The sequence below is a fragment of the Sinohyriopsis cumingii genome, chromosome 3 (assembly GCF_028554795.1).
Source record: "Sinohyriopsis cumingii isolate HCF-2022 chromosome 3, ASM2855479v2, whole genome shotgun sequence".
NCBI classification, from domain to species: Eukaryota; Metazoa; Mollusca; class Bivalvia; order Unionida; family Unionidae; genus Sinohyriopsis; species Sinohyriopsis cumingii.
Window position 1 is genome coordinate 1,072,967 of NC_142963.1, and position 18,159 is coordinate 1,091,125.

General features: G+C 35.4%; 1 protein-coding gene across 1 annotated transcript in view; it reads right to left on the reverse strand.

Annotated features, from left to right (window-relative positions):
- The window catches only part of LOC149802327 (uncharacterized), a 138,914-nt gene that overhangs the window by 43,392 nt on the left and 77,363 nt on the right, over positions 1-18,159 (reverse strand). The window contains exons 4-5 of the mRNA XM_089951541.1: positions 16,318-16,527; positions 15,113-15,223 (exon numbers count right to left, since the gene is read on the reverse strand). Of these exons, the coding sequence (XP_089807667.1) occupies positions 15,113-15,223; positions 16,318-16,527 (321 nt within the window). The remainder of the gene's footprint in view (positions 1-15,112; positions 15,224-16,317; positions 16,528-18,159) is intronic.

Sequence of the window (18,159 nt, forward strand, 5' to 3'; positions counted from 1 at the left end):
AACAAGTGTACACATACAACTGACACTGACCTTGGGGACCATCCTTAATCACAGTGGCTTTGCTCTGGGTCAAAAACTTAGAAACTTTTGAGATCTCCACCTAATAATCACAACTACCTGGCAATAAAGACCAATTTATAAATGCAACCAAGAGGCATCTCCACCCATTGAGACTTCATGACAAGAAGCTATTGTTACCCCTCTGCTATAACGAAATGCACACTTACTGCGTATAAAAATGCCAAAATTTCTCACACAAATGCACACTTACTGGTCCTTGTTTAAACTTGTAGCAATTACATGTCTTAAGTTAAATTTGGAAATTACAGTATTACCTCAAAAGCAGAAAGAATAGTATATTTTCCTCGCACAATTTTTGTTGTTGTATAGAACAGTTCTGCATGCAGATCACTGAATCCCTTACTCTTTACTTCCTGCTGATACACACTTACTGCTGCAGGGGCCCCGAGTGGCCGAGTGGTCTAAAGCGCTCTCCGTTACGGATCACTACCATCTCACCTCTGTCTGTGGTGGTTCGAGTCTAAGATTCAGCCAATGTGGATATGTGAGAAAGCTTGCCAGTAGCTTCTCGTGGGTTGGTGGTTCTTTCCGGGGTTTTCCCGGGTTCTTCCTCCACCATTAATACTGGCCGCCATATATAGCCTATCATGTGCTGAAAAAATGGCGTTAAACCCGACAACAACAACAACAACTTACTGCTGCAACAGCTCATTCTGTTCCAATGCCTCAATCTAAGATAAATAACTATTCATGACCACTGAAGACTAAAGTAATTTTAGATCTACTGATCATATACCAGAAGAGCTTATGTGATGGCCAGCTGACTGTTGTCTGATAAATATTATCTGTTAGCACAAGTTTGTTGTCCCATCCCTAAAGCCATGAAAATGTACACACATATCCTATCATCTAATTGGTCCTAAATGAAAATGATGCTGTTTGCAATGGGTCTATTTGCACATCCAGCATTGTATCTTATCATGGCTGTTCCTTTTTTATTAAACTTTCATAACAACCATTTCACTGTTGCATAAAATTAGCAACTAATGGCAAACCCATAAAGTACACAGTAAAAGATAAATTATGTGTATTAAACCAACTATCTAGCCTTTTTTCAATCATCTAGACCAATCAAATGTTGAGTGTATCTAAATTCTGTTCTTTATTGTTATCATTTATCTTCATGATCATTTTTATTAGTAAATGTATATCCTGTAAAAAGTCACATTATTGACGTTTAACTTTGAAAAACTATCAACAAACCTCATAGAATGTTTAACCTATGACATAGCTAATACTGTACATACTGATGTAGAAGTCTGATCCAGCTGTAAACATCAAAGACCCAGATAACTTCTGCAGGCCCCTGCCCCTTCTTTTAGTGTGAGTATGATCACTTCTGCAGGCCCCTGCCCATTCTTATAATGTATGATCATTTCTGCAGGCCCTTGCCCCTTATTATAGTGTGAGTATGATCACTTCTGCAGGCCCCTGTCCCTTCTTATAGCATGAGTATGATCACTTTTGTAGGCCCCTGCCCCTTCTTACAGTGTGAACATGGCCATTTCTGCAGGCCCTTGCCCATTCTTACAGTGTCAGTTTGATCACTTCTGTAGGCCCTTACCCATTCCTATAGTGTGAATATGATCACTTGTACAGGCCTCTGCCCCTTCTTACAGTGTGAATATATATGATCACTGCTGTAGGCCCCTGTCCATTCTTATAGTGTGAGTTTGATCACTTCTGCAGGCCCCTGCCCCTTCTTATAGTGTGAGTATGATCACTTTTGTGGGCCCCTACCCCTTCATATAGTGTTAAATATGATCCCTTTGCATGCCCCTGTCCATTCTTATAGAGTTATTATTCCATTTTGTAGGCCCCTGTCCATTCTTATAGTGTTATGATCATTTTTGTAGGCCTCTGCCCATTCTTATAGTGTGAATATGATCACTTCTGTAGGCCCCTGCCCATTCTTATAGTGTGAATATGATCACTTCTGTAGGCCCCTGCCCATTCTTATAGTGTATGATCAAGAATTTCATTAAATAAGTACAATTTTGTTTTATGATTGCTACTTTATTAAATCCACTTCAGTTTTATCCCAGACTTAATAAAACCAAAAAAAATGTGATTTTACATAATCAAATATAATTGTTTTGTGTTTTACAGCAGTTTCTGGGCAACTTGTTAAAACATGGCTCAGTGTATGGTTCTATAGCATGGCTCCAGGAAGACTTGCCCAGAGGAAGCACCCTATAACACTATGTTGATTAAGTTAAACCAGTACACAAGAGGAACTCCCCTCAATTACAATGCACTCCAAAGAACAGCCTTAATGAGAGGGAACACTATATAGATTCAATTAAGCCAGTGCACAAAAACAAATGTAAAGCTACCTGGGTCACAGCTTTGATCTACTATTCACAATGAACCGATATTAGATCTGTGTTTGTAAAATACATTTCCCCATTGACTATTGACATTGCAAACACACAGAGAAAAAACAACAGTCCAGGTCCCACAAAATTCAAAATCAGAAAAACTGTTATAATGCTAAGAAAATCTAAGCAAGTTGTCTAACATTAAAAATCTGAATGGTCCATGTCATGTGGTTTTTGCTCAATTGTGCTAACAAGGTTGTTTTGCAAAAATGCACTAATCAGGTTTTTGATGAAGTTCAAAATTATGTAAACAAATTTAAAAATTGCTGTAATTACCAGAAAATATGATTAGCCATCTACATTTCTGAATACTAATATGTATAACAAATTTCATTTGTCTACATGAGGGCTCTGCATAGTGCTAACAAAGTTTATGTATTTAAAAAATCAAAACATTGAAAAATGTTAAAGAAAAGGAAAACTGCTGAAATATCCTGAAAATCTAATCAGTTTATCTACTTATGACTATGACAAAATGTATAACATTTCATGGATTATAGTCTAATAATTGATGAGCTATCTGGCTAAAATGGTTTCTGTACATACATACATACACACACACACATACATACATACATACCAATATGCTCTCACAGAATGTATATAAAACAAGATAAATAATAATAAATTGAGGACCCAATAATGTCTGTTATGTGAAGCAATGACTTTGTCTTGGCCAGGGTAAATAAAGTTCCACCATAAATACCTTTCGCTGATAAAAAGCACTTGCTAAAAATATGTTTGGCATTCAGAAGGTTATCTTATCTTCCAAAACAGATGTGCAATTTTTTTCTGGTATATCTGATAAGAGAATTGTGAATAACATACTGTTACTGTGATTGGTGTTTACAATTTTGAAATCTCTTTCACAACTCCTATTATTAACATTTCCAAGTGTTTGAATGCCATCAAGTTGGAACTTCCTAAGTAACCTGTACATCTGCCTGGCAATGACTCTTACCATGATTAGTCATGGACCTTTCAGGATTTTCTTCACTTCATTTCCTCTGCCTCCACAGCTGAATTTCAACAGCAGTTTTACTCACAAATCATACAATGGTCTATCCTCTGGACATACTTCCATTAATTGAGGCCAACCCAACTCGGAAGTCACCCTGACAGATACAAAAATAGTGTATTTGTATCATTTTGTCTTGCTCCCCCCCCCAACAAAAGACCACCACTCACCCATCACCAGTATTGTACACTGAATCCCCAGGGCAAGGAACACTGTGTCCCCCTCCCTCCAAATCTGTGGGGCACACAACCCTTTTGATGGATTAATGAAAATAATAGTTCATAATGCACTAATTGTGCAATCAAAATGAGACAACTGTACCACCATAACTTTGTGGTCTGCACTACAGCACCATATTTATTTCCTTGAACACTTAAATGATTGCAATAAAAGTTTTATCATAAGCTGATGTAACTCATAAAAACATTAATATTTTTGAATATCTGGTTAACCTGAAATGAGCTGACCCATGGAATTTTCCATTCCAGATCTTGATCACATTTAACTTTAGTTTACAATCATTGTCTAACAGCATTTATTATAATAAACACCAATGTTTTCTGAATTACTTTTACTTCCAATCTAACAAGCCATCAATATGACAAATTCACTATTTGCATAAATTTAGTTTCTTTTGTCATTATTTCAAATGCAACATAAATTAAATCTTCCTCACCTAATGGGTGACTTTAACCTTGAAAATACATTATACTGACGGCTGTCAAATGCTTTACGCTGCATCTCATTGACTAACACAACCTTTTAATGGTTCTATTGCCAGATACATTGTTTTAAAAGATATTCATTACCATCTTACAGTTTTATCATCTTCTGTGACTTTGGAGATTGCAACTGCCAACAGAGAACTGGGTGGACATCCCCTGATGATGACAAAGCATTCCAGGACTCTCAGAGTCAAGATTACAAAGACAGGACAAAAAAATTGATGGAAACCCTCAAGCCCATTCTCAAGGTCATCTTACATACACATTGTATATTTTTACATTTTGTTCCCTTCTTACACTGCCAGATTTTCCGTGCCGAAGGGGTGGCTTCATAAGAAGTGGGTTAATAAATTTTATTCTTAGGCTCCAAGTATTAGTAGTAGTAGTTATGAATGAAGAGTGATGCTCAAGAATAAAGTACTAAAACAGTAAATATAAAGTACTAAAAATAACTGTTAAAATTCTCAAAAAGGTCTCCGAGTTCAAAGTCTGAGCTTTAATTCTGTGCTTTGAAAGGTTCGCCAATGTGAATACTGATGGTAATCAATGCCACTATAATAGTACATATAGTCAGTAAAACAAAGTGAAAAAAGACTGAGGAAAAAAAAGTGAAAAAAGATCCCAAATCTCAATGATTCTTCACTCAGTATAACCAATATCACATGTCATTATATTTAGACATCAAAGTTAAACTCAAGATTCATGGTTTAACAATTTTAAGAAATCACAGCCTGGTTTGGAGATTATAAAGACATTTTTGAGCATATAACATTTTCCAAACAGCATAATTAAGCGGTGGTGTGACATACCCATTTTAATCCTTATTTACCACGCCTCTGCCCCTCTACCTATAGGTTTATACATTTTATTTAATGCCCCTTTCCTCTCTAAACCCATATTTCTTTACAATTTGAATAGGTTGTTTTAAAAAATCGTTAACTTGGTATCTCCTGTTCAGTGCTCTGGCTCATTATATCACTGAGATTCATATTGATATGGACTACATGGGACCAATCCCCAAACTTACATCAAGTATGGCTTGTTTTCTTTACAAAACACTAATTGGGTATCAGTATATTAAATGCTGGACCACAGTAACACCTTTATATGGTACTTCATACAAGTGCTAATGACTGTTTACAATTCTAATCTGTTTTGTTTGCTTAATAGTCATCATTATGTGTTAGGATGTGGTAGATTTTTATACAGAACATAAGTCACTAAACTACAGGATACATGTGAAGTCTAGATTCAAGCAAAAATGTTTTGTGTCAAGAGTGGAAAAGCTTTTGCAGAGAGTGGAAAGAGTTTTCTTGCTCTAGATAATTACTATCAGCCTGAGCTCTTTCATCTGAAGAAAGAAAATAGATTCATCAACCAGGAAAAAGTTTCAAAAGTGTTCAATACCACCGAGAAAAGATCTCCCCCCCCCCAATTTTATATTCCAGTCAACTGACATTTGATAATAAATCTTTTCTTGCACTGTCAGTGACTAGGTTTTAATTCTTGCTCTCCAGAAATTAAAATACAACTGTACCATGAACAAATTATTTTTTAAATATTTCCTACAATAGTAGGCATCCTCCCTCCCCAACCAAGGTAACACTGATATAATAGTATTAATTTTTACATATACTTAAAGTGTATTCATTATGCCCTTTTTGGAAGACAGATTTTTTTTATAGATCTATGTATATGATGGTAAATAAAACAATTCATTTTACGCTGAGCCGTGAATTACTGGATTTTCTGCGAGAAATAATCTTGATATTTCACTGGAATGAAAAAAATATATTTTTTCACTGGATGTTAATAGACATTAATAACATTAAAACCATGAAATTTGATATTATTCTTAGATGCTTATGTAGCTGAGAGGTAAATAGGGTCACCTCATGTTAAAGATGACTCCGGTTCAAATCCAACAAGATACGAATTATTATTTTTGTTCCTTCACGTGCTATTTTACTTTGAATTTGGACTGAGATTTTTGTTAACATTTCTATTTTCTGTGAGAAATAATCACAAAACACAGCAGAACATAAATGGTAAACCAAAGACATCAAATAAAATCCATTAAAAAAATCAATCTGTTATACAGTACATATACATACTCTTGGCTTTGCCACTGGTGAAAATACGAAGATTTTCACACATTTAAGGAAATATATGTTTATTCACTCGTTTCCAACAAATATCCTTTATTTACATGTCATCTAACTGTAAACAACATAGACTCTCCTCTGTCATCTCAAACTGTTTAAGCTGGATCTATACTGTTTGTTTTACTGAGTACTCCTAACAAACTGCATAGACCCAGACCTGCCAGCACTTTATACAACAGCTGATCTAGGGTCTGTGCAGTTTGTAGCTGGTCTCAACATATGTCTAGCATATACAGTACTTTAAATAAATTATTTTCAACAGATTTGAGATATCCAATAATAACCAGGATTCTAAAATCTTGTACCTTCACAAATTTCGACACTGTATCAGTCAACTGCTACAATACTGAAACATTGTTTCAAATTTTTTTAATTTTTTTAAAAATATTTTTACACTGACTTGGCCTTGTTCTTTAAATTTTTACCCATTTACTTCAAAAGAGAACAAGTCTCATAACCCAGTTTTATCATTTGCCCTATACTACTAAGTACCTGTATTACATTTTTTAAATACAATATGAACCATCATCATTTGTTTTATTTCGTATTTAATTTGTAAATTCTCACTGTATACTTTCACTCTATCTCCCATTATTTTCAAAGATTTTCAAAATTAAAAATGTACAACTATATTTTGTCCCTCTATCATTTTTATGAAAGGGAGCATTCATCACGTCATAATACATATTTTAATTTTTTTTGTTCATAAATTTACCCCATGTTGCATAAAGTAGGCATTTAATGTGGAGTCTGAATTGTACACTGACCAGCACCCTGCCCCTCTAGATCAGAACCCCAGCCCCTCTTGACCAGTACCCTTGCCCCACTTGACCAGAACTCCTGCCCCACTTAAACAGAACCCCTGCTCATATTGCTTTTCTGAGGAAAATCCAACTTAACTCAGTCTCCTGAACTCAAAATGCTGATGTCTTATTGGCTAGTCTGAGTTGAAGCACAAGCATACTTTACAAGTGCAAGGCATGGTCATTAATTCAGATTTCTGATTTTCAAAGGTATCATCTATTCATTATTTTGGCATAATTGTAAAGAAGTTAATACCTAACTCCCTAGTGGAGTTTATCTGTCAAAACTTTGATCTACATGTAAGTGAAACCATGACCTAAATGTGTTATCATAATAGTAATGTTCAAGAACATAACAAAAAGGCATCTCATTTTCTTGTTTTTTTCCGTTTGTTCAAAAGTAGTACAACAAATGGACCTGACATCACTCACCTGCTGGCATCTAACAGAGATGCATCCAATTATAATGTTTCATAAGTTCAACCCAAGAAGAAAACTTTAAATAAAATTTCATTAATGTTACAGATGCATGAAAATATGTCACAATGACCTCTTTTTGCAATGATAGTTTAGTACATATCAAGATTCATCCCCTCACAAAGTTTCATGATTCTAGGCATGATAGTATGTATACAGCATGCATTATACTATGTGGTCATGAACTAAATATAAAAACTTTACCTGTGACAGTAAAATATTAAATGTAGGTCACAGTGAGCTACTTTTGTTGGAAGCATGTGATATTAAAAGACATGCAAATAATCAAGTTTCATATTCTAGCATGAAACACTGTGTAAGAAATAAACTTAAAACACAAAATTTAAAAAGTCAGTGAAGCATTAAATGTGGATAACGGTAATCTAATAAGAAATATGATATCCAGTGTCCAGAAGCACAGCCAATCAGATGACTGACCAACTCATTAATATATAATCACATATTTAATATGTATGGACCTTACCAATATTCAAACTCATCAGTGATATCAAAATCAGATCAGAAACATAGTATTCAGAGTGGTACAAGTAAATGTTCACAGACTACAGTATGGACACAGGATTCAATGTAGTGCATGTTTTTGTTTGACTGGTGCCGTACAAAATTCATTGGCCCCTTAAAAAAAATCCAGCTGATCCAGGGTGCAGCAAAAACGCTTAAGTGATGCATTCCTGGTAATTGGTTGTGCCACATCTGTATACATGAACTGTACAGTTACCAATAGCACCTTAACTGAGATACTTACTGAAATAATATGCAAATGAGTGTGACAACAGCAAGCTGCCTAGTTACCACAATCTGATTCCAAGATACTGCATGCTAAGTTGAGTTATTCTATACACAAGATCAGTAATCCAAAATGAAGAAAAAGGCACTTTGCTGAATTTGTTTGGCCCAAAGGTGGCAGGACCATCTTTCAATTTGCCTATAGATGATAATACTTGTAACACTGCACAGATTCTGAACACACCCTGAATACTGATTATGAACCAGTTTTGTGTTGAATCTGCTGCACGTCAGACAAAATCTTGTCATAAAAAAATTCCAGTGTGATCAGGTGGAATACGAGAGTGAACCTTGTGAACTGAAGATAGATGGGCAAGGGGATATAACATAAGCTCACTTGGTCTTCAGACCCTGGAAGTCAATAAAATTTCAAAAAGACAACATTCAATAACTAATCATGAAGTAACCAGTGACAGATTTTGGAAGAGCGCGAGACAGTCAAACTCAATTTTCAAGTTAAAATAGTTTAATTTTCAATGGAAAAAGAGCAAAATGGTGAATTTAAACAAAGTGAAACACTCCAAAAATCAAACCCTCCATATAAAACTTCTGAGTCTGCCCCTGAGTACCAGTTTGAAAGCCAAAACTACCTAGTGATCATTATCATCATTATCAAGCTGCAGGAAATTCAAACAACCGCCATGAATCAACATATTTCAGCAGGAAGAAATTTTATCAGTATTATAATTATTTCTCAAACGTTTCTTCCACTTATTGTATGATAAAACTCATCTGTGTCTGATAAATATTTTAAAACTCTTCAAGTGCACAGTTGCTGTAAAGGATATAAGAGATAACCTTCTAAGTGAAGCTGAATGTGTGTGTGTGTGTGTATATATATATATATATATATTAGGTCTTTGTATTTTTATCCAGATGAACATCAAATATAACAAAATCTAAGCAGCAAATTCTGACTAGTATTTCTTAATTCTGCTCATAAATGTCCCCGGAGAACATATTTTCAAATAGCTCAATGATTGGCCATGCTTTAAAGCCAGACAGGTGAAAACAACAGCCCACAGGCTGCATCTGGCCCATGAAATGGTTTTATCATTTACATCATATGGGTACATTTAATAATTACTCTAGCCTGCACCTGGAGGAAAGTGCACATACCACCTTAAGCAAGCTCATATGGCCTATCAACCTAGCAAGCAAGCTCATATGGCCTATCAATCTAGTAAGCTAGCAATATGGCCTTTCCACCTAGTAAGCTAGCAATATGACCTATCAGCCTAGTAAGCAAGCTCATATGGCCTATAAACCTAGCAAGCTAGCAATATGGCCTATCAACCTAGTAAGCTAGCAATATGGCCTATCAACCTAGTAAGCTAGCAATATGGCCTATCAACCTAGTAAGTAAGCAATATCGCCTATCAACTTAGTAAGCAAGCTCATATGGCCTATCAACCTAGTAAGCTAGCAATATGGCCTATCAACCTAGTAAGCTAGCACACAAAAAACACCATACAAATAACAGGAATGAACAAAAGCAGACAAAAACAACAATCGGCCAAAGCTTTTCACCTGACCTACCTTTCTGCATTTGACAATATAACTGAGCTTTCATGATAGTTTTCCAGGCATGCACATGTGAGTGTATGTGTGTGCAAACAAAGATTAAATATCTATATCTTATTCATATGAGCTCATCTATCAAGTCTAATAAAAACACAACTCCAGAATAATAGTAAAATGCATTTCATAATAAAATTCAAAAAAGAAATATGATGCAGATTAACAAGTTTGTTTTGATAATTCTGACAGCACTTTTAACACATTACTAGCAATATCATGCCAAGTGTCTTTCTTAGGGACACAGAGGAAGCTGCCCCAAGCTGGCCTGGGTTGGTACTGATCCTGTGACCATTGGATTGCTTTGTTGTTGTTGTTGTTGTAGGGTTTAACGCCATTTTTCAGCACACGATAGGCTATACATGGCGGCCAGTATTAATGGTGGAGGAAGAACCCGGAAAACCCCCAGAAAGAACCACCAACACATGAGAAGCAACTGGCAAGCTTTCTCACATGCCCACATTAGCTGAATCTGAGACTCAAACCCACGCAGACAGAGGTGAGATGGCAGTGATCCGTAACGGAGAGCGAATTAGACCACTCGGCCACTCGGGGCCCCCATTGGATTGCAAGTCCAATGCTCTACCAACTGAGTTAATGTGGCACCCCATACACTTTTACAATGCAAGCATGTTTTATAGCTGTTCTGATATACTGCCCCAAGGTTTAAACCAACCAGGCACAAGATTTCCACATCAAATGAATAAATATTTAACTTATAACTGTTGCTTTCAATGACTACAATGATATGAACCAATAAACTATATATCTAAATCTGTACAGACACAGCTGTGAAGGTCCCAACAAGCCCAGCCATTAAGTTTACTTGTTCTGTGAGTTTAATGCCATTTTTCGGCACATCATAGACTATGCATGGCACCCAGTATATTTGGTAATGGAAAACCCTGGGAAGAACCACCAACCCAAGGAAAGCTACTGGCACTCATAAGCATCCTCATTAAGAAGGAGGACAAGGCCTGCATGGTGAGCACATGACCAATGCACTGATGAAAAACATGTAACTTCACCTCAGTGTAAAAGGGTTAAACAAGCCTATCACAGATTGAACTGCCTGAGCTTTACAATCATTCATATAATGTATGAAGAATTTCCATTAAGGGGCTTAGGAAATAGAAGCACATGAAAAACTTCAACAATACCATAACAAAAATGTGTATGACTGAGTATAAAGAAGTTTCCCTAAGGGGTTTAGGGTATATAAGTGAAAAAAGCTTTGGGCAAAACTGTAATGCAAATTTTCTATGACTGTGATCTTGACCCAAAGGTCAGATCAGAGATATGGTAAGCAAACTATCCACAAGCACAGCTAGTCATATACCAGATTACCCCCTTAATATATTGTCATCTTATTAATATGCAATGACCTTGATTATATTCAAATACAGCCTCTCAAGTGATAATACTCTCAGCCAATTAGCTGCAAGCTCACCTCATTAATATCAATTTAATGTCAAATGCATCCAAAATCTTGACATAAATGTATATGCCAAATCTGATGAAAACCAATCAAAAATACAGCTTTTAGTGTTGTAACAAGCATATGTTGCAGAAGGTATGTATGTTAGCATGTATACATAGGGTTTCAAGGCACATCAGCACAAGCTGACTATACTGCTGAGCAAGTTCAGGTATCCTCTAAAAAAAACCCACTATAAAGCCAAAACAAGAGTCACTTAAAGGGACTTGTGCTCTCTTGGCCAAAGAGAATTTAAAGAATTCAAGATAAAACCATTTCTTTTTAACTTCTGAGTGCCAAAACCATCTCTGATATTTCTGTGCAAAAATAACTGTTATGAATCTATGGTCTTAAACCAAGTAACAGAAAAGAGTAAAAACTAACAAGTTTTGCAAAATTGAACAAAGGATTTATTTCCCTAATATAGAAAGTGAAAAATTAAAAATAACTTAAGTATGGTGAATGAAATCATAAACAGTCCTAAAAGTTATATCACAAGTACAAAAGTATAAAGTATTCCAAATGAGTTACAGTAGTAATCCAAATGAAGTTCAATCCACAGTGCAGATGTGCCAATAGTCTTGATGTATCACACCGATACAACTCAAAGTGTCTTTAAATGATATCACAGTAATTCCAAAGCAGATACTAAATCCTAAAGTCTAAGCACTTTGTAATTCCAATGAATAATAAATCCTCTCAAATGATACCTTATATGAAAATCTAAGATATAATTCAGAAATCAGTATGAGGCTTGAATAATCATTTCAAATGGCTGCCGACTAGGCCAAATACTTTATCGGTTAGCAAATCAGGAATTAGATCACCATGATTTTTTTACAGAAAACCCATTACTTGAACTGAATTCTATCAACATGTTTACTTCTGTCCTAAACTATAATGTGTTTACTAAAATCATGACCTCATCTTAAAGTACATCTTAAAGAAATTTAGTATTTATTGTTGTTTACTAAATGACCCTTTCAATCTATAATCATGAAAATTAGCACACATAATACAGATACAAATAACACAATATATTTTCTTCAAATTAACCACTATGGCAGCTATATTAGAAGCAAATTTGGCACCGTTTTCATTTAGGACCAACTGTCTAGGATAAAGGCAAGAAAATAATTCAGTACTGCATTAAACGATGACAATGTATATTTGACTTTGTCGTCACATACAGCATTAACTAGAGTAGCTTGTTTTTATTACCTTGACATATAGTTACTGAATGAGTACATCTCGCTGTAGGTCACTCATAGCGTGATGCACGTTTCTCGACATGCACAGGTACTTTACCCTTGGGTCTTGAACGTCTTGTTTTTTATATATAGTATAAATAGTAAGGTTTTAGTACAAGCGGTACATCATCGCTTGGATCTTGTCACAGAGTGGCGGTTTGGAACCACAAAATTACACCCATAAGGGTAAGTGACAACTGTTAAAATAATTTTGATTCCCTTGTACATTTATGCTTTTCAATGTGTTCGTGACATACTTATTTTATTATTATTGTAAATTTGATAAAGCTTCCATAGATAAAATAACCATGTTTAACAGACAATTCACTGTTAGAACTTATTCCTTTTCTTGTGTAGGACTCGGAGTAGAAAGTCACATGTAGAATACGGGTTTAATGCATTATTTTGGGGTTTTTTTATAAACCATTAGGGACACTGATATAATGTAATGGACTATCGGCATTTGTTGGGTGGATATTTATTCATTTCATATATATATATATATATATATATATATATATATATATATATATATATATATATATATATATATATATATCTGAGTATTTTTTTAGTATTTTGTGTGATAGCATATTTTGTATTATATGCTACCAGTTTTATCTATTTGTAGCTGAAACTGGTGGAGGGGGAGGTGTAGGTGAACCAGACTGGAACTAGTGGGAGGTGTTCTTGTGCCAGACTGAAACTGGTGGGAGGCGTTGTTGAGCCAGACTGAAACTGGTGGAGAATGAAATTGAGCCAGTTTGAATCTGGGAAGTTGAGCAGACTGAAACTGGTGGGAGGCGTTGTTACGCCAGACTGAAATTGGTGGAGGGTGTAGTTGAGCCAGACTGAAACTGGTGGAGAGTGATGTTGAGCCAGTATGAATCAGGGAAGTTCTGCCAAAGTGGAACTGTTGATATTTTGTGGGGGGTTTTCATTCAAAGTGGGAAGTTGAACCAGAGTGCACCTGGTGTGGGTTGGAACTATTATATTTTGTTTTGTTTCATTTTATATAGCACATCGGTTATATGAACCGTCGTCATCATTATCATTGGTGATTTCAGCACTGTGTCATCATCATCTCAATCCTCGTCATTACTAGATATATATAATTTCTTTCTTTTCTGAATGTGTGTAGAGTGTGTGCGAGAGTCGGGTATTCCACAGTTTGTTTCATTTATTATTTCTGTGCCATCATCTTATCGTACAATACACAAGTCTCGTCATTCACACACATTGTGTTTGTGTTATTCATTTAGTCCAAAGCATACTCAGTTTCAACCCTGTTACACCAACAATACATTATTTGAAGTCTTTTGGTGAGAAACCACGTGAATTTAATGATTTACTTAGGAAGGGTAATAATTTTTAAAAATTTCAACATGGCTGCCATGGTGGCCATACTTGATGTCAGATCAACACCATTTCCATTTAGAACCAACTAAACTCTTTTGGAGTATTAGCAATAAGATTTTCAAAATGACAAACACAATGGTCATATTGGAGGTCAGATTTACAGCATTTTTAATTAAGAAGCAACTATAAATATCATAAGGAAGTCTTCAGCTAAATCCCCCATGTCAATATGACTCTCCATTGAGCAGGAGTAGTGATAACAATATTTTTACGAGAGCAGCCATGATGGCCATATTGAATGTGAGATGAGCATTATCTTTGTTTCTGGCTAACCCCATTTGGTTACCCATCTAGGAGGAGTATCAGCCATGCTGGACGTCAGATTGGCAACATTTTCCTTCTGGACCAATTAGACATCATAAGATGTCTTTTAGTGAAAACTATTTCGATATGACTAATATTTCAAGATAGCCACTATGAAAGCCATATTGGATGCGCTAGCAGCATCATTTATACTTAGGATCAAATAGATTGTGTGACAAATGTATGTAAAGTTTCATGGTTTTCCACCAAGTAATTTAGGACGAGTTACAACAAACATGTGCTAAAGGAAGGACAGATGACAGATGCGGGACAAAAATCTGTAGTTAACAGGCTATTCTGCAAGGTCTTCTAAACTATGATATGTGGAGCTAAAATGGGAAAAATCCTTACAATAAAAAGTCCAACTCTTGACACAAACCATAACACTTCATCAGCTGTAACATGACCATGGAACACATCCCAGGGAAAACGGCTGCCTCTATCAGTCTCCTCTTAAGACATGCATGCGGTGCATTAAGCCCATTCTACATTCTGAAGCCCAAAGATGGACATACAATGCATGATAAGTAACAGATGCAAGGATATACCAAAGTTCATTTGGCATGACAGATGGGTAAGCTAAAACCCTGAAATACTGCTTGGATTTTTGCTGACTATATTAACTTACTCCTCTTACTTGTGTGACGCCTCAAGGTTGGTGTTCTGCCAACACTTGCCAATCTTACAATATCTGCAACATCTTCTGCCTGGTCTGTCATAAACACATGGACACCAGCTCCTGCAAGTTGGAAAAGAGTAACGCAAAAAGAATTAATGATTCTAGCACATCAGTTGATCAACCATATTCTTTTAGAGTCCAAAACATTTTGTGCATAAAGCTTTCATGAAATTAACAAGTATTCAAACTTTGTGGAAATTCTGTTGATGTCAAGCACAAAATGACCAAGTTGTTTGCTGATTGCTTTTAATGGCACTATTCACACTGACAGCAAAGTGTATTCCCTATGGACATGCCATAGCAGCTGATCCTGGCTGGCATGGGTGGGTACTAAACAAGTGACCCTAGGATTACAAATCTCAAATTCTGTGAACTTAAAAACCACAGTTCCTTTAGCAAAATAATACAATGAGTATTGCACATGAATTCATCCGTAACATTTTATCTGAATCATATGATGAATTTTCAGAATACACAAAATATTAATTATGGCAAAAGATTTTGATTTACAGCTGCCTTTTTTCCAAGAAAGAATCTGTAACCATAAAAAGTTGTCATATAACTGAATGGATATAAAATATATGTACTGTTGACCTTTCTGTGTGTTCTCCGTTTAATTATGCACTAAATAAAGAATGAATATACATATCAAGAACACATAAGCAATGAATATATATATCAGGAACACATAAGCAATGAATATACATATCAAGAACACATAAGCAATGAATATACATATCAAGAACACATAAGCAATGAATATACATATCAAGAACACATAAGCAATGAATATATATATCAAGAACACATAAGCAATGAATATACATATCAGGAACACATAAGCAATGAATATACATATCAGGAACACATAAGCAATGAATATACATATCAGAACACATAAGCAATGACAAAGAATAAATTCTGGTAGCTATGGCATAAAACCTATGTTTTGATGCTTCCTGTTTTCAAAAATTTCTTTTTCTATGCTTTATTAAGATAAAACACAATAGTTGTCATGGATTAAGACATACTGATATGGTTCATTGATTCATGTCATTTACAAAAACAACATTTTCAGGTGGGATGTTAACATTGAAAGCCAGTTACTATGAGATGAAAGCTTTTACATTCTGCTGAAAGCAAATAAAAAATACCTTTGCCACAGCGTGACCCTCCCTCAAAACAAAACTTGCCATCCACCGTGCCAAATCGACGTAGTTCTGTGATGTTCCATGAGACCAATACCTTTGGAGGTATGCCATTTGTCAGGCAAAATTTCTGCCCATGGATGTGCATACGCACCAGATCCAAGGGAAGTTTGCTCTGTGGAGGAACCTTCAAGACTCTCACAGGAAACTGGTGTTCTGCAAAGGACAAATGAAACTACTGGAACATGCAGCAGAGTATTTCTTGCATGAGAAAGCAATAGGACAAGCAAAATAAATTTATCAGCAATAGTTGCTTGAAGGAATTAACACACTACTGGCTGAAATGAATTTCTAGGAATCTATAACAAGTCTTTTTCTTACGTTCTTTTATTCTTTTTGACACTGGAGTATTTAAAACATCTCTGATGTTCTTGATACTGTTACCTATAACAAAATGTAACTAAATCTGGTTACAACATTCCAAAAATATGGAATCTGTGGTTTTGTTCATTGTATTTCTACAGTAGTCCCCCTCTTGAATGGCAAACCCCCCCCCCCCCCGACCAGCGGCCACCCACTTCTTATTGCCAGAATCCCTTGGCACCAACGAGTTTGTTTTTAAAAGTACCCCTCATATATGGCCACCCCTCTAACGCGACCACCGGCCAGCATATTAGTACAAAAATGTAAAATGTGCCCCTCACAAGCAGCCACTTTTTATTTCAAATCTGTACAGAACCAATAATTAATTCATATTGTGACGTAAGGTAAGTAATCAGATTTTCTCTACTGTCGATATATGTCTCCCAATGTCAAGTTCCCATTACTGAAAGAAGTGTTGATTAAAGTACATGTAACAATAAGATTAATATTATATCATTATCTATAAAACCCAACGTTTTCAGGAAATGGGCTCAACAATGTTACAATATTGTTCTGGGTCTCACATATCATTCTTCTCTATGATGATTACAACCAGACATAATTGTCAAGATCATAACAATGTCAGCATAGGCTGAAAATAGATTTTAAGCATTAACACGCACAAAGAGAAATTAACTTTGAACAAAACAGGTACCAGACAAAGACCAAAAAATTATGTGACAACACACTTATTGTTTCCTTTATAAAGAAGGCATTATGTCTATTCTACAAAAGTTTTGTCTGCATAATTAAATTGCATACAGTTAGCAACATCGAATAAATCATTACCAAGCATTAACATGTCATCACGTAAATGGAGGTGTATTATTTTAGAAGAAAGTCGGTTATTCTACTTGACGACAATGGGTGGGGTGGGGAGGGTGGACTTGCTAAACAATTTTATGTAGAAAAGACTTGAATAAAACAATTTTATGTTGAAAAGACTCAAATAAACAATGCCTTAACCAATAAGGAGGTTATTCAGCAGCAGTGGGAAAATAGAGCAATGGAAAAAGAATTATGTATGTATCAAGATTTAAATGACGTTTCTGAATGGATCTGTAATGTGCATGACAACAATATCTGCTCGCATATCAAGCTTATGCCAAGAATAAGAACTATTAATGTATATTCAGTTGAAATAAATCTATTATTATAACAAGAAAACCATTTAATAATTAATGTTACTTTGAAACGAAGATATTAAATGCTTTGAAGTATGTAGCGTTCTTACTATGATCATTACATATACTTCTCACAAAAAATTTAGCCCCACTCTGGAAAGGCCGCTTTCCTGGTGCAGAAGGGGTGGCTGTATAAGAGGGGTACCACAAATTCTTTTTTATGGATGGAAAATATTTCTGAGGGTGGCTTCTAGAAAATTGGGTGGTTCAGATATCTGGACTGATTAACACTAGTGTAATC